This window comes from Gekko japonicus, unplaced genomic scaffold (assembly GCF_001447785.1).
Source record: "Gekko japonicus isolate JY-2015 unplaced genomic scaffold, Gekko_japonicus_V1.1 scaffold1668, whole genome shotgun sequence".
NCBI classification, from domain to species: Eukaryota; Metazoa; Chordata; class Lepidosauria; order Squamata; family Gekkonidae; genus Gekko; species Gekko japonicus.
Window position 1 is genome coordinate 125,839 of NW_015167101.1, and position 19,293 is coordinate 145,131.

Consider the following 19,293-nt stretch of genomic DNA (forward strand, 5'->3'; position numbering starts at 1 on the left):
CCTGAAATAAGGATTACGAAATATACCTTACCAAACAATCAAATACTTGAGATCCATACTTTTGAGAATTCTCATCCAAAATCCCAAATAAAGTGTCTAGGGTATCTTGGAGAAACTAGGTAAGGGTAAAGGAATGCAAAAAATATTTACATGAATATGGTGCAGAAATTATTTCCCAAAGCAAAAATGAGAGAAAGAGTAAACAATGAAAAGGGGTCTGTACCTTTACTATTTCCGAGCCATCTATTTCTTTCAGTTTTGAGAGGCAACCGGCTATTTTTTCTGGATGGGTTCTCCATTTGAGAAGGTCAAGCATGTCCCCTACCAAGAAAAAAAAAAAAAGATGGCAAAAGTGGCTATTAGGTAGAGGCCCTAACAAATCTGAGATATTCAAGAAGAGAAGGAGGAGGAGGAAGAGAAGGAGGAATTGGATTTATACCCCGGTCTCCACTCAGGAGACTCAGAGCGGTTTACAATCTCCTTTCTCTCCTCACAACAGATACCCTGTGAGGTAGGTGGGGCTGAGAGAGCTCTGAAAGAACTGTGACTGACCCAAGGTCACCCAGCTGTCTGTATGTGGAGGAGTGGGGAATCAAACCCGGTTCTCCAGATTAGAGTTCGCTACTCTTAACCACTACACCAAATTGGCTCTCAACAACAATTTTTACCTCAGCATTTCCGATCCCTGACTACACCTATTCAATTCTTGACTGTTAAATAAAATTGTTATTTCTGTTTGAATGTTACACCATCTCAAGTGCCATTTAAAAGAAAAAAACAAGAGGGTTCCTGCTTATCTCATCAAGTTCCTGGGCTGGGCTAAAAGACAAATTAGATCTTCATGACGCAGTGGGACAGACAAGACTTTTAAAACCATAAGTAAATCCAAGCTACTTGGGGCTGTTCAGTCACAGCTGGGGACAAATTTTTGGTGGGAAAACCTGCCTGATAGTCGGTAAGTGCTAGGGGTCCATCATTTGGCACACCAAAATGCCATTGAATTCAGTGGTATTTTAGCATTTAACTGCTGTTAAGCTCCAGAAACTTCAATAGTATGGTACTTAATTGATATGGTACTGGGATTTGGGAAATATTGGGGATTGCCTCCCCCCCTTTTTGCTCCATTACATCTTGTGGGGACCATTATAGTCAATGGTCCCCATAGGCTCTAATGGAGAATTGGGGCTCTGGGGGGGTGTTTTTTGAGGTAGAGGCACCAAATATACAGCATAGCTGCTGGTGCCTCTACCTCAAAAAACACACACACCCAAAGCCCCAATTCTCCATTATGCAGTATAGCTGCTGGTGCCTCTCAAACCCCCCCCCCCCAACTTTTCAAAACTCCGAAGCTTCTGGTGCCTCTCCGAAGCATAAGTGCGCACAAAAGCTCATACCTCAAATAAAACTGTGTTGGTCTTAAAGGCGTCACTGAACTCAAACATTGTTTCGCTGCTCTGGAGTTCACTCATGGCTTGGAGAAGGCCTTTAAAGGGACCATGTTCCTTTTAAATGTTCCCCCCCCCTCCATTGATCAGGTATTTTTTTGGCTCAGTTTATACCAAGCGCACACCCCTATTAGGTTGACCTACTATAACATTTCCTGGATGCAAAGAGACTTATTTACAGTTTTTCTTACAATTTTAAATCTTTGTATTATTGCAGAGCACTAAGAGCTAATACAGTGTACTTATTAGAGGGGAAGTCCTGCGTTCAAATCTCCATTTGGCTCTAAAGCTCTCTGGGTGCCTTTGGCTCAGTCACTTGCTGTCAACCTAAATCTTCCTCCATTGAAATGAGTTATTTTTAGGGACTTAGCTGGCTGTGTCATTTCTAAAAAATGTTTTTGTTTAAACTATGTGATAATGTTACACATAGGAATTGCTTGGGACATTCTTGAACATTTGGGAGTGGTACCTGAGGACAATGAAGTTTGGTTAGGGGAGAGAGCTCAGTGTGGAAGTTTATTAATTTATTTACTTTATTTATATCCTGCCTTCCATCCCAATGGGGACCCAAAGCAGCTTTCACCATTCTCCTCTCCTCTAATATATACTCACAACAACCCTGTTACGTAGGTTATGCTGACAATGTGTTACTGGCCCAAGGTCACCCAGCCAGGTTCCATGGTATGACTGGGAATTTGAACCTGAATTTCCAAGATCCTAGTCCAACATTTAACCAATACACCATGCTGGCTATCACTCAAGGACAGATGTTACCAACATGGTGCCCATGGTTTACCATACAAAGTTTACCTGCAACCTTGTATGGGGCTCAGTTATGGCGGCATGTGATTATTAAAGATCATGAGAAATTGCAAAGAATTTTTCCCCTGAACTATACTGGGAATTTCCAATTGCGTCTCCAGTTCGATCATTAGATTAGAAATGGGATTGTGTTGCCTACAATCAATTACATGGAAATATGCTATCAAGATACGGTTAAAAATATTATTGCCAGAACCTCCTAGTCAATTACTACGTCTTATGAAGCCAGACTCATTCTTATCATCAAGCCTTAATGCTTTTCTTGGTAAACTGTGTGAGCTGGAAATTTCGATGGATGACAATTTAATTATTACTCTGATTGCTTCCTGAACACAATATGGAAACCTATTTTATGCCAAGACTGGTTTGGGCTGCTTACCAATTTGTATAGGAAGTGTTCTCCTCTGGATTATGGGTATATTCCCACTACTTGTTCTATGGCTGTCAACTATTTGATCACTATGCAAAACCCTGAATTTAGATGTTTAATTTCATTAGCAAGATGCAATTCCAGCAGCCCTATATTTTTGAAGACTTAAAGCTATACCCTGCACAGAAAGAAAATGTTCTTGTGCTTCTGAGGTAACACAAACTGTTTCACGTGTGTTGTTACATAGTTCCTTGTTTGCTGAAACCAGGCGCAATATACTGGGAGTTTTTGTTGATTCTGACATTGTGTTGTTTTCTAGTGACTGGCTGGAAGCTGCTGCTAAATTTCTTGAACATGTTTTTAAATAGTTGGAATACTCTATTATCCATTGATCTGTTTTTCTTTTTTTCCAAATCCTACCAACCTGTGGTTGAAGGGATAGCAAATAATAAAAGTAATAAATGTATGGAAGGGGGGATGCGGTGCACCTTTCATAGCATCCACCAATTTTTTTGTTAGAAAATGTGGGGATGGAAGGGGAGTTTTTGCCCAGCAGAGCATCTGATTGACCACCAGAAGTCTGTGCAGATTTTTTAAAAACAACACTTCCTTCTGCAGCAGTCACCATCAGAGCACAAGGATCTTCACTGCTTGACTGAATATAAGCTGTGTATAAGCAAGAAAATTATTTTAAACATCTTCATTTTAAAAGGCACCATGTTAAGCAGTGCTTCTGAATGAAATGTTGAAGAGATACTATTAAGAGTTATGCATAAACTCGTTTCCTGACATTTTTGGTTGCCTCCACCTTCTATGGCAGCCATTTTGTAGTTGAGCCCACCACCCTGTGTCAGAAAAGTGCCCACAGGTTCAAGCAGATTGGAGAACCCTGCTCTACAACTTCCTTTTTCCCTAGACTCTACTGTATACCATAGAAGAGAGGTGTCAAACCTAAGGCCTGTGGGTCAGAAGTGGCCCGCCCATGGCTTTAATCAGGTTGCAGCTCTTTTCCTCCCCCCTCCTGTCCTCACCCTTTGAAGCTTGAGGCTGCCAAAGTTCCCAGCTCCCTCCATCTTGTCTTTGCCGGCTTCAGCAGGCAGCTCTTCTGGGCTTGGAAAGTTACACAGAAAATGGAGAATGGATTTTTCCATTAAGGTTGCACCCAGACAGACTACACTGGAAACAGTGCTCTGAAACTGGAATGACAGGGCGCAGAGTGGAATGACAGCCCCTGGGAGTAGCAGTGGCATTCTGGGAATGGAATTCCACTCTTGGAGCCCTTATTCCAATCCCACAATGCTTCTGCTACTCCCAGGGACTGTCATTTCACTCTGGTGGCTGTCATTCCTGTCCCAGAGACCTTAATGGGGAAATCCATTCTGCATTTTCTTTGCAAGTTTGTCTGTGCTGTGGTGCCATGTATTTTAAAGGAGTGGAGCTCAAGTAGTTTCACTTTCCAGTGTTTGTATAGCTGAAGCTGCTTGACCGAGTTGTCTCCTTGCAAATACAGGGTTGATGTTTTGAGCCAGCTTGTCTCTGCTGAATGGACCTGAGAACAGGTGTCTTGAGTGATAACTCTAACCTGGGAACCCACAGCCAAAGGGGGACATTACACCAGAGAGTCACTGCTACTTTGAGTAGACCTGGGGGAGAAGGGAGAAGCTTGCAATGCCCAACCATTTTATGTTCCTAGGCTCAGAGCATTTTATATTTTTAGTATATAGTTTAGTTTCTGCTGTGATCCTTGTGCTTTTTCTTGATGTTTTATTTTTATAATTGCATTGACAAATCCCACTATTCCCCCACCTTTCCTTTTTTGGCAGGCATCTTTTAAGGGGGGGGGAGGTTTGGAAGGTGTTGGATATTAAAGATATTTAAATAAACAAAATATTGCAAGAGTTTTAAGTATATTTGTATTTTAAGTAAAAAAATAATATCTTTAGTTGTGTTTGTATCTTTAATACAGTTTATAGCTCTGCTACCTGGCATTACATTTTATGACACGCATGGCCTGGCCCCACAAAGTCCCATTTATGTCAGATCCGGCCCTTAAAACAAATGAGTTCAACACCCCCTGCCATACAATTCATCCTCTAAAATTGTCATTTAATTTAGGAAAATTGATCTCTGTATTATGGAGATCAGTTATAATTCTGGAGAACTCCACATCCCACCTTGAGGTTGGTAACCCTACCCCTATCTATTAAAAGTGTGGCCCTCTTAATAGTCCCAATATTTAGAACTAATTCTTTTAGTGAGATTGTTTCCCTTAAAAAAACTTCCCTAAAAATAGTTGTAAAACAAACAAATTAAGAGGACTTTTTTAAAAATCACATAGTTAAAAATGAAAACCAAAAACCAAAAATGCAGACAGACCAATTCCAGGAGTAGTTGCTTACCGTATAGTAATATTGTAATATTATTCTTTAAGAATGTATAGGGTTGCCAAATCCAGAAAGCTTACCGGCGGGGGAGGCTCCGTCCTGTCCGGGAGCCGACTGTGCGCGCGTGCACGCCGCCGCGACGTCACCGGAAGTGACGTCAGACGTTGCTGACGTTGGGGGCATGGCCGAGCTCATCGGGGGGGAAACATATGGTTTTCCCCCCCACCGAGCTCAGCCACGCCCCAAACGTCAGCAACGTGGCTGCGTCACCTCTGGTGACGCAGCTTTGGGGGCGGGGTTCCCCCGGGCCCCGATTCCGCCAGAGCGGAACTCGGGGCTCCGAAGCGGGGGATTCCCCGCCCCCCGGGGTCATTTGGCAACCCTAAGAATGTATGAGACCAATGACAGTTTTAGTTCAGCTTTGAAAGCTTTGCAGTTCTCAGAAATCCTTTACTAGTTTAAAGATATATTTATTTGGTATTAGTTGTGTCCATTTTATTTGATAATTTCTCAGAAACCCTTACAAGAAAAGTCTTAAATTTATATTAATATACCCAACCTTACACTAATGATACAGTAGATTAATGAGAAGCACACTACCATTTTGTGTGAGCTTAGTTGAACACAGGAAAGATGTAATCCAGAAGGACTCCTTAGTTGTTTTTACTGCAGGATGGTTGTTCCCAAGGAGGTGTCCCTTCGAAAAAGGAAATTTGAGGTAGCGACTGGTATCCTGAAGACTTACATTTTCTTCACACTGAGAGAACAAATTACATTTGCAACTCAGGACATAACGACTGAAATAAAACACAACATCAAACTGTCCCATCTAGTGTGTTCTTCATTTTAAAGTATACAATAAGCTATAGTACATTCCTACAGAAAGTTTTTCCACAGCTGTGGAAGCCCTAAACTGTGTTTTCAAATGCCTTTTAAAAGTTTTCAGTAAATCCTTCAGTTTGAAGGATTACTCAGAACAAACAGCCTAACTTTAAGATGCTATATTCAGTTTATGGAAGGCATAAAGCAATAAGATCAGACACTAGAATGTAACTGATACCTGCTAAATCCAAGCCACCAGTCTATTTGGGAAAAAAGGAAGAGTTCAAACAAGTGTTCTGAGAACTTTACTAATCTATACTAATACAACAAAAAGATTTGTACAGCTCCTCTAGATTTTCATGTCACATTTTACTTTCTATCTCTATGTATGCGGCCCATATAGAAAGTATGTAAGATATACTGAGCCATAATTTATTTTGAGAATATTTTGATTTTTCTCCCTTTTTGGTCTCTCACACAGATTTACTGTCACATCTACTAAGCGTGCCAGGTTGATATGAGTTATATTTAGTACATGAAGAGGAGCCACATGGTGAAAATACATTGGTAGTTGCTAGGCAGTAGCAGCAATTTGGTAAAGGAGAATGCTCAGAAGAGAGATTCCACAAGTGGGTGTTGTGACTGAGCACAGTATGCAAGCAAGATCAGTCTTCTCAACAGGATTTCCAACCTCCAGGTAACACCTGAAGATCTCCTCCTGTTACAATTGATCTCCAGACAACAGAGATCAGGTACCCTGGAGAAAATGGCTTGCTTTGGAGGGTGTACATTATGGCATTATACCCTGCTGAGGTGACTCCCCTCCCCAAACCCTGCCCTCTACAGGTCCCACCCCCAAAATCTCCAGGTATTTTCCAACCCAGAGCTGGCAACCCTACTTCTCAAAGGTGACAGCAACTCACAGCATCTGACAGGAGAGTCTCAGAGAACCCAGCAGAGACACAGGTGGACAGGGAACACTGCAGACCTACTGTAAGGTACTGAGGAGAAGGGCAGGCCAAAATCCTGCCACCTACCATAGCACCTGAGCAGTACTGAATTAGTTGGAAGCAGTGGTCCCTCTAAGCTGAGTTAGTGTGAGCTAGCTCACAGTTTTTTAGTCTCCAGCTCACATATTTTTGTCTTCACTCAGGAAGGATAGCTCCAGAGCAAACTAATTTATGCAGTAGCCAAATCGTGCACTCACAACTTTAATGCCAGTAGTTCACAAAGCAGAATTTTTGCTCACAGGACTCCACAGCTTAGAGGCAGCATTGGTTGGAAGGTGAAGATTATCGTTGATGGGCAGAGACTGAGGGAGACCTAAGCTATTATTTGTTAATAATTTTCTGCCATCAGTCAGTTTAGACTAATTATCTGGGTTTCCACAAAGCTGGCTTCTGCCCAGTGGAGTATAGCCCCTGGTACACACTCAACAACAAAAGAAATTTATCTGTGTGCAGGCATATGTGGATCTATGCGTGTCAGCCTTTGGGAAAGGAACACATAGGTTGGCATGAGGCATATTCTGGACACAGACAGGAGCCAAATGGAGAAAACATTGAACTGCATTCAACCAATCATGGGAACCATGGGACAAAAGTCATGGGGAACTAGGGCTGTCAACTCCCCCGGTAGGGCGGAAATCCCCCGCCCCGGAGGCTCCGTTCCCCGACGCCAGGGAATCAGGGCCCGGGGGGAACCCTGCCCCAGCGTGCACGTCACCGGAAGTGACATCGCACGCTGGGGGCGGGGCCACGCCATTTGAGGGGAAAACAAAGAGTTTTCCCTTCAAATGGCGTGGCCCCGCCCAGCGTGTGACGTCACTTCCGGTGATGCTCCGGCGGCGCGCGCGCATAAAGCGCATGTGCACGTTTCCGACCGGCTCCCGGAGCAGCAGGATGCTCCCTCGCCGGTAGGATTTTTTCATTTGGCAACCCTATGGGGAACAGGGATGTAGTAAGAAGGGGTATTGGATGAGATTAAGTAAAAAAGCTGGATGGATCCAATTCATTGTAGCTTTGTGTGTGATAAAGTGAGTCAATATGAGAGAGATGAACAGACTTCTTAGAAATGTGGATTTAGCACCATTCTAGCGCATTACTTAGATGCAGCCTATTAAGAAAACATAGCAGCCATCCAATGGGATGATTACTCAAAAAAAGCATTGCACTAAAACATATACAAGATTTAACTGTAGCTGTAAACCAACACCATAAATCTTAAAGGTTATGTTGAAAAGGCAGAAGAAACTAAAATATAGCTACACATGTGGTGCTAATGTGCAAAATATCATATATAATTTAATTATACATTCAAAAATGCTAAAATATCATTTAAAAACACAATCCTATGGTTTTGTAGATAAGTACCTAATCCTAATATCAAGACAAATGTTGAATCATATAAAGACAGGTTAAAAGATACAAATTATATCCATATACAAGAACCAATGCCAAATGCATTGTGGCTAGAAGCCTTCCTCAGTAGTAAAATTCAGACTGAGCACTTCATAATTGTAACAAAAATATACACAAAACTCATCACACACAAAATGGATAAAATAACTGGATAAATTTTAAAAAATTAAATATATGGAACTGGGATAACTACCTTACTCACACTGAAATCTTCACTCGTGGAGTAAGTGGTGATAAATATTCTTGAGATGCAACATGGGCAAATCATCAAGATGTACAATATTTCATATGCCCATGGATCTAAAATACACATAAAGCATAAGACTAAACAGCTGCAAATTAAAAAGTCTCCTAAATTTTAGAAAAAGGGAATGTAGCTAACTGGGGGGGAGGACCCTAAATGATGCAATATTAGAAGAGAAGAAGAGGAAATTGGATTTATATCCCGCCCTTCACTACCCAAGGGAGTCTCAGAGCGGCTTACAAACTCCTTTCCCTTCCCCTCCCCACAACAGACACCCTGTGAGGTAGGTGGGGCTGAGAGAGCTCTGACAGACACTGCTCTTTTTCAAGAACAGCTCTTATCAGAACTATGGCTTGCCCAAGGTCATCCAGCCAGGTGCAAGTGGAGGAGTGGGGAATCAAACCCGGTTCTCCCAGATTAGAGTCCAGTCCGTGCACTTAACCACTACATCAAACTGGCTCTCCAGTTATTAACCTACTAAGGCCCAATCTGCAATGCTCAAAGCTCCCATGGAATGCTCAGGTACAATTAGAAAAAAATCTGTACTATGGTAGTTCCACTCCTCCATTTTTTGGAAAAGGTGGGGATGGGGAAAATGTGATGCAACAGAAGAGAGGGAAAAAATGATGACACAGAGGTAATCAGCAGCACCTGGCAGAGGGAAATTGCATCAGCCTGCTTGCACTCCTCAATCCAAAAAGCACCCAAGTCCATCAGACACACTTTTGAATGTATAATTAAATTACATATGATATTTTGCACATTAGCACTACGTGCATAGCTATATTTTAATTTCTTTTTCTTTGTCTCAACATTTTGGTTACCTTTCTTGTGTAAGGTTGTGCTTTTCTCCCCTGTTTTGGTCAGTTATAACAAAAAGGAATTTTATACTGTGACAAACCTAGCAATCTTTTGGCAGCCATTTCAATCTGCCTAAATCTAAGGGCAGTCCTGGGCAATTCAAGTATGTTTCTAGCTAAACTCTCTCTCTCATTTTCTCTCTCTCTCTCTCTCTCTCTCTCTCTCTCTCTCTCTCTCTCACACACACACACACACACACACACTTGAAATTACCTTGTGCACAATGAGCTCATGAGTGCCATCTGGCAGCGTCCTTCCATTTTCCTGCATCAAAGGGGCGAAAGAAAAACCAAACAACTTCTTCTCCCCCTTTTCTTTTGCTGAAACATATATATAAATTAAAAATAGACCACAGTTCAGGCTGTGGAAATTGCAATGCATATGTTCAATGAAAGTGACAGGTACACATCACCAATTTGCATCTGAAAGCCACATCACATGTCTCAGAAGCCAAGTGTGGCTTTCTTGTGGTAAGGGATCCCTAATCTTAGCCATAGCATACAAAGAACTATTTATGGATTACAATCCAGCAAAAGTTAGCTACTATAGAGGACCATGAAAAGCAAAGGACCATGAATTTGTCATGACTGACTTGAGTTCCAGAGATTTCAATGACACTTGCCAGGGACTGCCAGGGACATTGAGCAGAACTGGCCATTATGTTAATAGATCTAGGCAACAAAGTTGTCTCTCTTATGGCTAGGATTGCCAGATGCCTGGTAGCACTCCCCATCCCCTCCTGGTATTCAATGAAGTTGCAGGGGGAGAGGGGGTGTGTGGCATCAGGCAATCCTGGAAGTGATATTACCATGTCACATCACACTCTATGAATTTCCCTGTTATCTATGGTTTTTACTATAGAGTTTTGGGGAAATCCTACAGCATCACATGGCACAGTACCATCACTTCTGGTTACACATCTGGAAGTAACATTGTAGAAGCACCATTTATTTAGGCCTCCAACCCTCAGTCTCCTGCCAGTTGCCAGCATTGGGTTGGCATTCCTACTTATGGTCAGGGCAGGCCTCACTAATCAAGGAGGAAGCCATTTTTAGCCACTTCCCTGTGATGGCTGTCGCTTATGTACTGTCCCTAAGTTAACAGCCATTTAGGTCATGCATGTTTGTATTTACATACTTAATGAAACACATCTAGATTATAGAATGACTCAATTTAGAAAAACTTGCATCATGATTCTGAAAATATTTGCCATGGAAGAAAATATTTTTTTCTTCCACATAATCTAATGTCTGCTTAAGACCTGGGTGCTAAGCTCATAAGATAAATGCTTTCCATGAATATTTCATATTTAAGGATACAATGGCCCATGGTACCTATATCCTAACAAATCAGAGACTAAAACAAATTCAGATCATAAAATTTATTCAAACACACTGATGATACAAGTTTCTTGTCCTGATGATCACTCTAACCTTTGGCAGTGTATCACTTTTCTGCATATTGCAGCATAAGGAAGTTTCACCAGAGGGGACACCACACATAGCATTCACTATTGTTATAGTAAATCCATGACATCTCTTCAAAAACATGTACCTCTATTTTGAAGAAAAAATAAATGTATCTCTTGCAAATTTATACCCCAGTTTCTCAACAATTCTCTTTCAAAGTGACATACATCAATAAAGAGACAGATCCTACCTTAATACTTAAATCTAAAAAGAATGCACAGAGTGCACATAGTGAAGGGAAAGGGAAGTGAAAGGTAGAACTCTCACACATTTCCAGCTACTCCTCTGCTATGCTTTCTTTTTTGCACCTAACTCATAACACGTGGAATAAAATATGTTGAACATAGGAAGCTACCTCATACCATCAGAGCATTAGTCCATCTAGTCCAGTATTTCCTACTCTGAAGCAATGGATCTCCAGGGCCTCTGGCAGAAAAGGGTCTTTCCCAACACATGCTACCTTAGAATGCCACCATTTTGGTTTTGGTTTTCCATACAATGGGTTGGATCCAGACAAAAGTAGTAACTTCTACTGACACCCCCCTCATATCATTCTTCAGGGTCCCCTGTTATCCAACAGCATCATTTTGTAATCAGTAGACTGCACTGTGAGGGGGATGCAAGAAAAAGTTCTGTTTTGCTGACAGACAATTTTGTCTGGATCCAACCCTGTGTTTTCAGTTTTATTCTTTCTTAGTGGCAGAGTAGTCACTTGCTTTCAAACATCACGAAGATATCAAAAATTAAATATCAAAAGGATAACTATTGAAAAAACCACAATAGTGTCATTAAAAATAACAACACACAATTATTGCCATCATTCAGCATTAAAGGCATACACTGAATGTACAGCTATGGATGTACAGTCATTTCTGTTCTTTCACAGGATGGTGCTATGGCAAATCTGGTATTGCCAGTGGATAGCTAGTGCTTGCATTATGTTGTAGGAATGAGATCTACACACCCCAATAGATTATAAGAATTAGAATAGTGATACTCAGTGGCTCAGAAGTCATGTGTGTCTCTTTGAGACACTACCTGTGGCTCTTCTGAGCACTGTTACCCAATATGGTACCTGTCCCATATTTCAGGAAAATGGGAATGTGGGGCTTATGGGTCACAGATGGTTCCCACCTTGAAACAGCTGCCAGAAGAACTGTGAGATTCCCTGAAGTGTAGGCCTCTTGCCAGATGTGGAAGCAATGTGGCTCTCCATGACTCATGGAGTATCACTGTACTAGAAACCCATTTATAACCCAGTATGCATGAAAGACATTTGAAAAAGCCTCCATGAAATTGCTCAACACAACCAACAAAACATTACAATTGATTAAAATAGGTCTTACTGGAACAGTGCCGGAATTCAAAACGAAGGTGTGCTCCCCTGAATTTATCCACAGGAATAGGAAGTTTCAGCAGCTCAGCCCACCGGGGACTGTTATTGTGGTACAACACAAAGGAGTGGAATTCAGTAGCTAGTGGTTCTCCAGAGCCAAAGGAGATGAAATCCTTTAAAAAAAAATATTGGAGTTTTTTTTTTAAAAAACCCAAACAAATAGGTTATCACATATTATTCTGGAACCACAGCTCCCAAACTGTGACAACAGAAGCTATGGGATATGTCAACTCTTCCATGACACCCTTACACTCATTGTGTTGTTAGAAGCTGGCCACGGCAGCACAAGGAACAGTAGGAACTGATCAGCTAGTTGCTCAGACTCATGAGCAATCATGAAATGGAATAATTTTTAGAAGTCAGACCTACTCTGAGTTCTTGTACTTCAGATACTTCTATTGCAGTTGGTCTCTCTGTAGTCCTTTGACCAGACCTGGACAGTGGATCTTGAGCTTAATTCTGAGTTGACTTTCCTTATGTTCCAGGTTCAGGACTATTTGAATCCTTGAAAACTGACCACGTTTGCTTTTCCAGAAGCTTTCCTATCCCTGGGCCTAGGTCAAACAAGGACCAGCAGCCCAGTAGTCTATCCTTGTTCTGTAGGGTTGCCAAGTCCATCTTCCACCCCCAGCGGGGGACTTTGGGGGCGTTCCTGGAGGGGGTGGGGCATCCCCAACATGATGACGTCAAGTTGGGGCCGTCTGCCCCCCCCCCCACCCGCCTGTGCGCCGGATCTCCAGAAACGGCAGTTCCCTGCACTTAAAGTAGCCGGCAGCCGGCGTTTCCCCTTTAAGAGCAGCTGCGTTTCCCTTTTAAGAACGAAGCTGGCTTTTCCCTGCAAGCTTGCGGAGTTCGCGCTTGGGATGCAGGCCTGGGAGGAAACACAGGTTCCACACACTTAAAGGGAGAAAGAGGGGTGGGTGTGGGTGTTGGGCTTCCCCCGCCGGCCAGATGGCTGGCGGGTGGGTAGAACCCCCCCCAAAATGGGGGACCCCTGGCAAACCAGGGGGGTTGGCAACCCTATTGTTCTGCCTTATTATAGGATGAAATTCTTTTGCAGCCTTATTGACTTAGGCTCTCCTACATCCATATGAAAGAAGACATCAAGGATTTAAAAATGCAACCTACGCAGAGATACTCTAGTCTAAGCCTCTGAAATCAATAAGTTTAGACTAGAGAAGCTTTACATAGAACTGAACTGTAAATTTAGGTTCTGCACATCTTGAACCTGATTTAAAGTTTCTGTATCGGATAAGAAACAGAAAACACAAAATTCAGTCACACTCGATCATTCTGCAAAGATGCAAAGCCTGGCTGCCATACTTCAATAAACCACTTAAGATGGGAAGCAGCATGTCCTACCACCAGTGTACTTATAATCAAGTTAAAACTTGGCTTGCTAGGGAGCTAGATGGAGCATGCAGTCACTCCACTGTTGCAGGTCCTGGTAGGAATAAACCAATGACAAACACAGCAGATATTTGGGGTGTGTGTGTGTTGAAGTTAGGAAATGGTACAAGGGAAATTAGGTCCCTTTTGTTCATAGTTAGCTCCTGAGTAGGGACGTGCATTTGGCTGTATCCAAGCCCCCAAAATACAAAAAACCTCCAACTCTATTGGTATTTTTGGGGTATTTTCCCAGCTGAATATGGATAAGAGTTTATTTTTGGTTGCCCGATATAGCCATTACCAGATAATCCTGAAAATATTCAGGATTATCCAGGAATGACAGACAGTCGCAGTAAAAATGCATTTAAAGGACTCTCGGTCCTTTTAAACACCTTCGGAGTTAACTCCCAGCTTGCAGAGGGTGTTTAAAGGGACCACTATCCCTTTAAATGCCTTCCGCCCTGCACTGGAAACAATGGAGGATGTTTCCATTGTTTGGGGGTCCATAGAACTGGACCCCCTGGTGAAATATTTTTTAAACTTGAGGGTTCTTTTAAGAAGAGGCACCGGCAGTAATGCTGCAAATTTGGTTCCTCGATCTAAAAAAACACCCCTGGTCAATCCCCATTATACCCATAGGTATATAAGGATCCCCATAAGGTATAATAGATCTGGAAAAAATCGGGAAACATGAAAAATCCCAGATCTGAATACCATACTGGATAGGAATATCAGGAAACACCAATATTTTTTTGGTCCAATACACTGGAACCCAAAAAAGTCCCATATTTTTTGCACACTCCTACTCCCGAGCCAAATGGTGTGCATATGGCAGTTTAGCAGTAAAACATGCAGTACAAGAAAGTGGAGATCCAGTCATAGAGTTTCCAACATCTCTCCTGCTTTCCAACATCTCCCTCAACATTTTTGTTTGTTTTGTTATTATACCACACAAATAACTAATGTACGGAATTGTCTCCATGTAACTGGAGCACATGTAGTGATTGGGATATAACTTCTGAGTAGTCCCAATCCATGGGAGGTTACCATATATAACAAAATATACCATGGGAAAGGTCAGAGCAAAGGTTGCACGAGACTTACCTTTAAAATTTGACCAGTGTTATCCACAATGAACATTGTTACTTCCACGTTTCTTGCCACACTTTTCCCTCCTTTCTCAAACTCTCCTCTTTCTATTGTGATATATAAATCATTCCTCATTTCACCTACAGAAGAGAAAAGACAACTGAAAACTGACCCCATTTGAAATAGCATAGCTATGATCCTTTTTTCTTTTTAACAAAACAATATTTTGGTGAGCAGACCATCCAGATGCAACCTAACCAGCTTTCACTATTTTCAGAATGAAATTATGTAGGGGTAATTTGACTGACAAAATTCACTTGTGACAATGGGATTACCAGTAACTATTCTTTAGGAACTCCCATTACAAATATCTCCTCTAGGTTCTGGTGGTTTCCCTTACCCCCACAGAATTCATTGCTTGTGTACAGTTAAGTTTAACCTATTACATGGATCTAAGCCCAAAGAATTATAAGGGCACAAATACATATTTCTATGTTTATGCCTCTAAATATTCAAAGATTGACAATTTTCTTTTACTACAGTGTCAACTGAATTAAAATTATGATTACAAACCTATACAATAACAAAGCAAAGGAGTCAGACTTTCTTTTCAGAGAATTATTATGGTGTAGTGGTTAAGTGTGTGGACTCTAATCTGGGAGAATCGGGTTTGATTCTCCACTACTCCACTTGCAGCTGCTGGATGACCTTGGGCAAGCCATAGTTCTGACAAGAGCTGTCCTTGAAAGAGCAGTTTTTGTCAGAGCTCTCTCAGCCCCACCTACCTCACAGGGTGTCTGTTGTGGGGAGGGGAAGGGAAAGGAGTTTGTAAGCCGCTCTGAGACTCCGAGTGAAGGGTGGGGTATAAATCCAATCTCTTTTCTTCTCTTCTTCTTCTACAATATTGAAGCTCACATTTTGCTGTTTTCATACTAGTCAATGTTTTATATTACTGGAGTAAACAGCAGCTTGGAAAAACTCCAACTTGGTGATCTAGGCTTCCATATATGTATAGATGCAAGAAGTTATTAAAATATGAACTCTTTTTTCGTCTCCATCATAAAACACTTAACATGCTCTAATGATTCAATCTATATTATGACTATAATCCTTCTTAATGGTCCATCTAGTCAAGAATTCTGTTTCACACGGCAGCTAATCAGTTGCCCTGGAGAACTAACAAATAGGGCATAATGGCCAAGGCCTTTCTCTGACACTTTCTTCTGTATAATAAACCATAGCTAGTAGCCATTAATGGACCTCTCTTCCATGAATCTGTATAATCTTCTTTTAAATCCTTCCACAGTCATGGCTATACACTGGCAGCAAATTCCACAATTTAATTAGTTGCTGAGTAACTGCTTTTCTTTCTTGAAATGCCCCAAATCATGGTAAGAGAGCCAGTTTGGTGTAGTGGTTAAGAGCGGCAGACTCTAATCTGAAGAACCAGGTTTGACTCCCCATTCCTCCACATGTAGCCAGCTGGGGGACCTTCAGCCAGTCACAGTTCTCTCAGAGCTTTCTCAGCCCCACCTACCTCACAGGGTGTCTGTTGTGGGGAGAGGAAGGGAAGCAGATTGTAAGCCACTCTGAGTGAAGGGCAGGGTATAAATCCAACTCTTCTAATTTATACCCAGTTAAATTAAACTAGTAATTTCAAAAATGAGGGAATGGATCCACAACTAAGCTTCTTGCATTAACAGAAAGCTCCCTACACATGAAGAATAAAACCATCAGCAGCAGAATGAATTCACAGAATCCAACTCAAGAAATTTCTTACATAAATTATATTCCTCAGGGAAATTGTGGCTTCCAGCATTTGTGCATGCAGTGACATACACATGGGTTTATTTATCACATAAAAAGGTCTGCAAGCACTTTTTCCTATATGGAAATGCTATCTGTATAGGAAATTGGTCACACAGGCCCTGTCTTTCAAGGAGAGATGGAAAACTTAGATAATTGGACACCTTTTGGCTACTATTCAACTGTTTCTTTTCACCTGGTTTACGTTAGCAGCTGCTTTGCTTTTTTGTTTTAAGTCGGAGGGAAGAAGCCGAGCCGAGAGCCGAGCCGAAGACACATCAACTGAATCCCACCGGGTGCCGCTAGGTAGTCCCGCCCTAATACGATATATATATGTGCCCATAGATAGGGATAATACAAACGATGTAAGCCGCTCAGAGACCCAAGGGAGGGGGGGTTCGAGCGGGGTAGAAGTTGAAGGTATAAATAAATAAATAAGTCAATAAACCCTGAAAAAAGGATTCTTCAGATGCAATATTATATAATTAACTATTCTGCTAAATTAAATGACTAAAGCAGACTTTCAGGAAGGGTTTTTAAAAGAGAACACAGTACATATTTCATCACAGAGAGATCAAGAATGGTTTATCATGTTGCATAGATTTTCACCAACAAGACTTTCTCCATTCAATATGCAGGTCTCCTGAGCAGTTTCATTTATTTTGGTAAAACTTGAAAACACAATCGATTTTGACACTTGTTTGCACCTGATTCACTTTTCCTTTGAAACTTGTATAAATCTACCCCTCACTGTGGTTCTATTATTAAAATAACTGTCAACTGAATTAACAGCTTTAACAGATAAAATGCACTCCAATTTTGAAGCTTCTTAGAAAGGACCCTGAAGTTTTTCATGGAACCCAAGCACACTAGAAGTAAAGAGCATTAGATTTATTGCCCTTTGAGATCCTGTGACAAAGCTGCATATGTAGCAAGTTGAGACTAAATGGAGAAAGTACTTTTTTCTGGGCAAATAATCACTGACATGTAACAACAACCAAATTCAGACTTAAATTTCAATCTCAAGAGTCACTTTAGATATTCACCTTACATCCTGATTAGTGTCTCATACATATCAGTTTTCTTTGGATCTTGCTGACATGGTTGTTTAAACACTTTTGCTGCGATTTTCTTTCCCCATAGATTGTACTATTTTGTTCCTTTGTCTTCTTCTGGAATTCATAGTCTGTCACCACTTCTATGTCCTTTGTTACTTAGCACACCTTAAGGAGCACAAACTTTCACCCAGGACTATGGGCCTACATTTGGCAGCAATTTCCTTTTATAGCAAAGCATGGGGTTTTCCAGATCCTTGTAACTATCACCACTGAGGGATAGAAAAGGGCAACACCTTCTGCTCCTGATCCTTGCAGGCTGATCATTAAGAAATTGCTCTGTGGTATCATACAGGATCTAAATGTCCTCGACAACCACAATGGTATGATCGCTGACTTCGAGCCAGACATCCTGGAGTGCAAAGTCAAATGGGCCTTAGAAAGCATTACTAACAACAAAGCTAGAGGAGATGACGGTATCCCAGCTGAGCTATTCAAAGTCCTAAAAGATTATGCTGTTAAAGTGCTGCATTCAATATGCCAGCAAATTTGGAAAACGCAACAGTGGCCACAGGATTGGAAAAGATCAGTTTACATTGCAATCCCAAAGAAGGGCAATGCCAAGGAATATTCAAGCTATCGCACAATTGCACTCATTTCACACTCTAGCAAGGTCATGCTCAAGATCCTACAAGCTAGGCTTCAGCAGTACACGGATAGAGAACTGCCAGAAGTACAAGCTGGGTTTCGAAGAGGTAGAGGAACTAGAAATCAAATTGCCAACATTCGCTGGATTATGGAGAAAGCAAGGGAGTACCAGAAAAACATCTACTTCTGCTTCATTGACTATGCTAAAGTCTTTGATTGTGTGGATCACAACAAACTATGGCAAGTCCTTAAAGAGATGGAAGTACCAGACCACCTCACATGTCTCCTGAGAAATCTGTATAAGGGTCGAGAAGCGACAGTTAGAACTGGACATGGAACAACTGATTAGTTTAGAATAGGAAAAGGAGTATGACAAGGATGTATATTGTCACCTTGCTTATTTAATTTATATGCAGAGTACATCATGCAAAATGCCGGCCTGGATAAATCACAAGCCGAAATTAAGATTGCCGGGAAAAACATCAACAGCCTCAGATATGAAGACGATACCACTTTAATGGCAGAAAGTGAAGAGGACCTAAAGAGCTTCTTAATGAGGGTGAAAGAGGAGTGCAAAAGTTGGCTTGAAAAGCAACATTAAAAAAACTAAGATCTTGGCATCCAGCCCCAATACTCCTTGGCAAATAGAAGGGGAAGTCATGGAAGCAGTGACAGACTTCACGTTCCTGGGATCCAAGATCATTGCAGATGGTGACTGCAGCCATGAAATTAAAAGATGCCTGCTCCTTGGAAGGAAAGTGAACCTAGACAGCATGATAAAAAGTAGAGACATCACCCTGCCAACAAAAGACCGCATGGTCAAAGCAATGGTATTCCCAGTAGTAATATATGGGTGTGAGAGGTAGACCATAAGGAAGGCCAAGAGCCAAAGAATAGATATTTCTGAATTATGGTGCTGGAGAAGACTCTTGAGAGTCCCTTGGACTGCAAGGAGATCAAATCAGTCAATCCTAGAGGACTGACTGTTCCCTGGAAGGCCAGATACTGAAGCTGAAGCTTAAATACTTTGGCTACCAAATGAGAAAGGAGCACTCACTGGAGAAGACCCTGAT

At 41.6% G+C, this 19,293-nt stretch overlaps 1 protein-coding gene across 1 annotated transcript in view; it reads right to left on the reverse strand.

The window, feature by feature from the left end:
* The window catches only part of DOCK4 (dedicator of cytokinesis 4), a 208,119-nt gene that overhangs the window by 87,940 nt on the left and 100,886 nt on the right, over positions 1–19,293 (reverse strand). Inside the window, exons 14-19 of the mRNA XM_015412932.1 lie at positions 14,727–14,851; positions 12,184–12,346; positions 9,582–9,688; positions 5,622–5,778; positions 224–321; positions 32–115 (exon numbers count right to left, since the gene is read on the reverse strand). Coding sequence (XP_015268418.1) covers positions 32–115; positions 224–321; positions 5,622–5,778; positions 9,582–9,688; positions 12,184–12,346; positions 14,727–14,851 — 734 coding nt within the window. The remainder of the gene's footprint in view (positions 1–31; positions 116–223; positions 322–5,621; positions 5,779–9,581; positions 9,689–12,183; positions 12,347–14,726; positions 14,852–19,293) is intronic.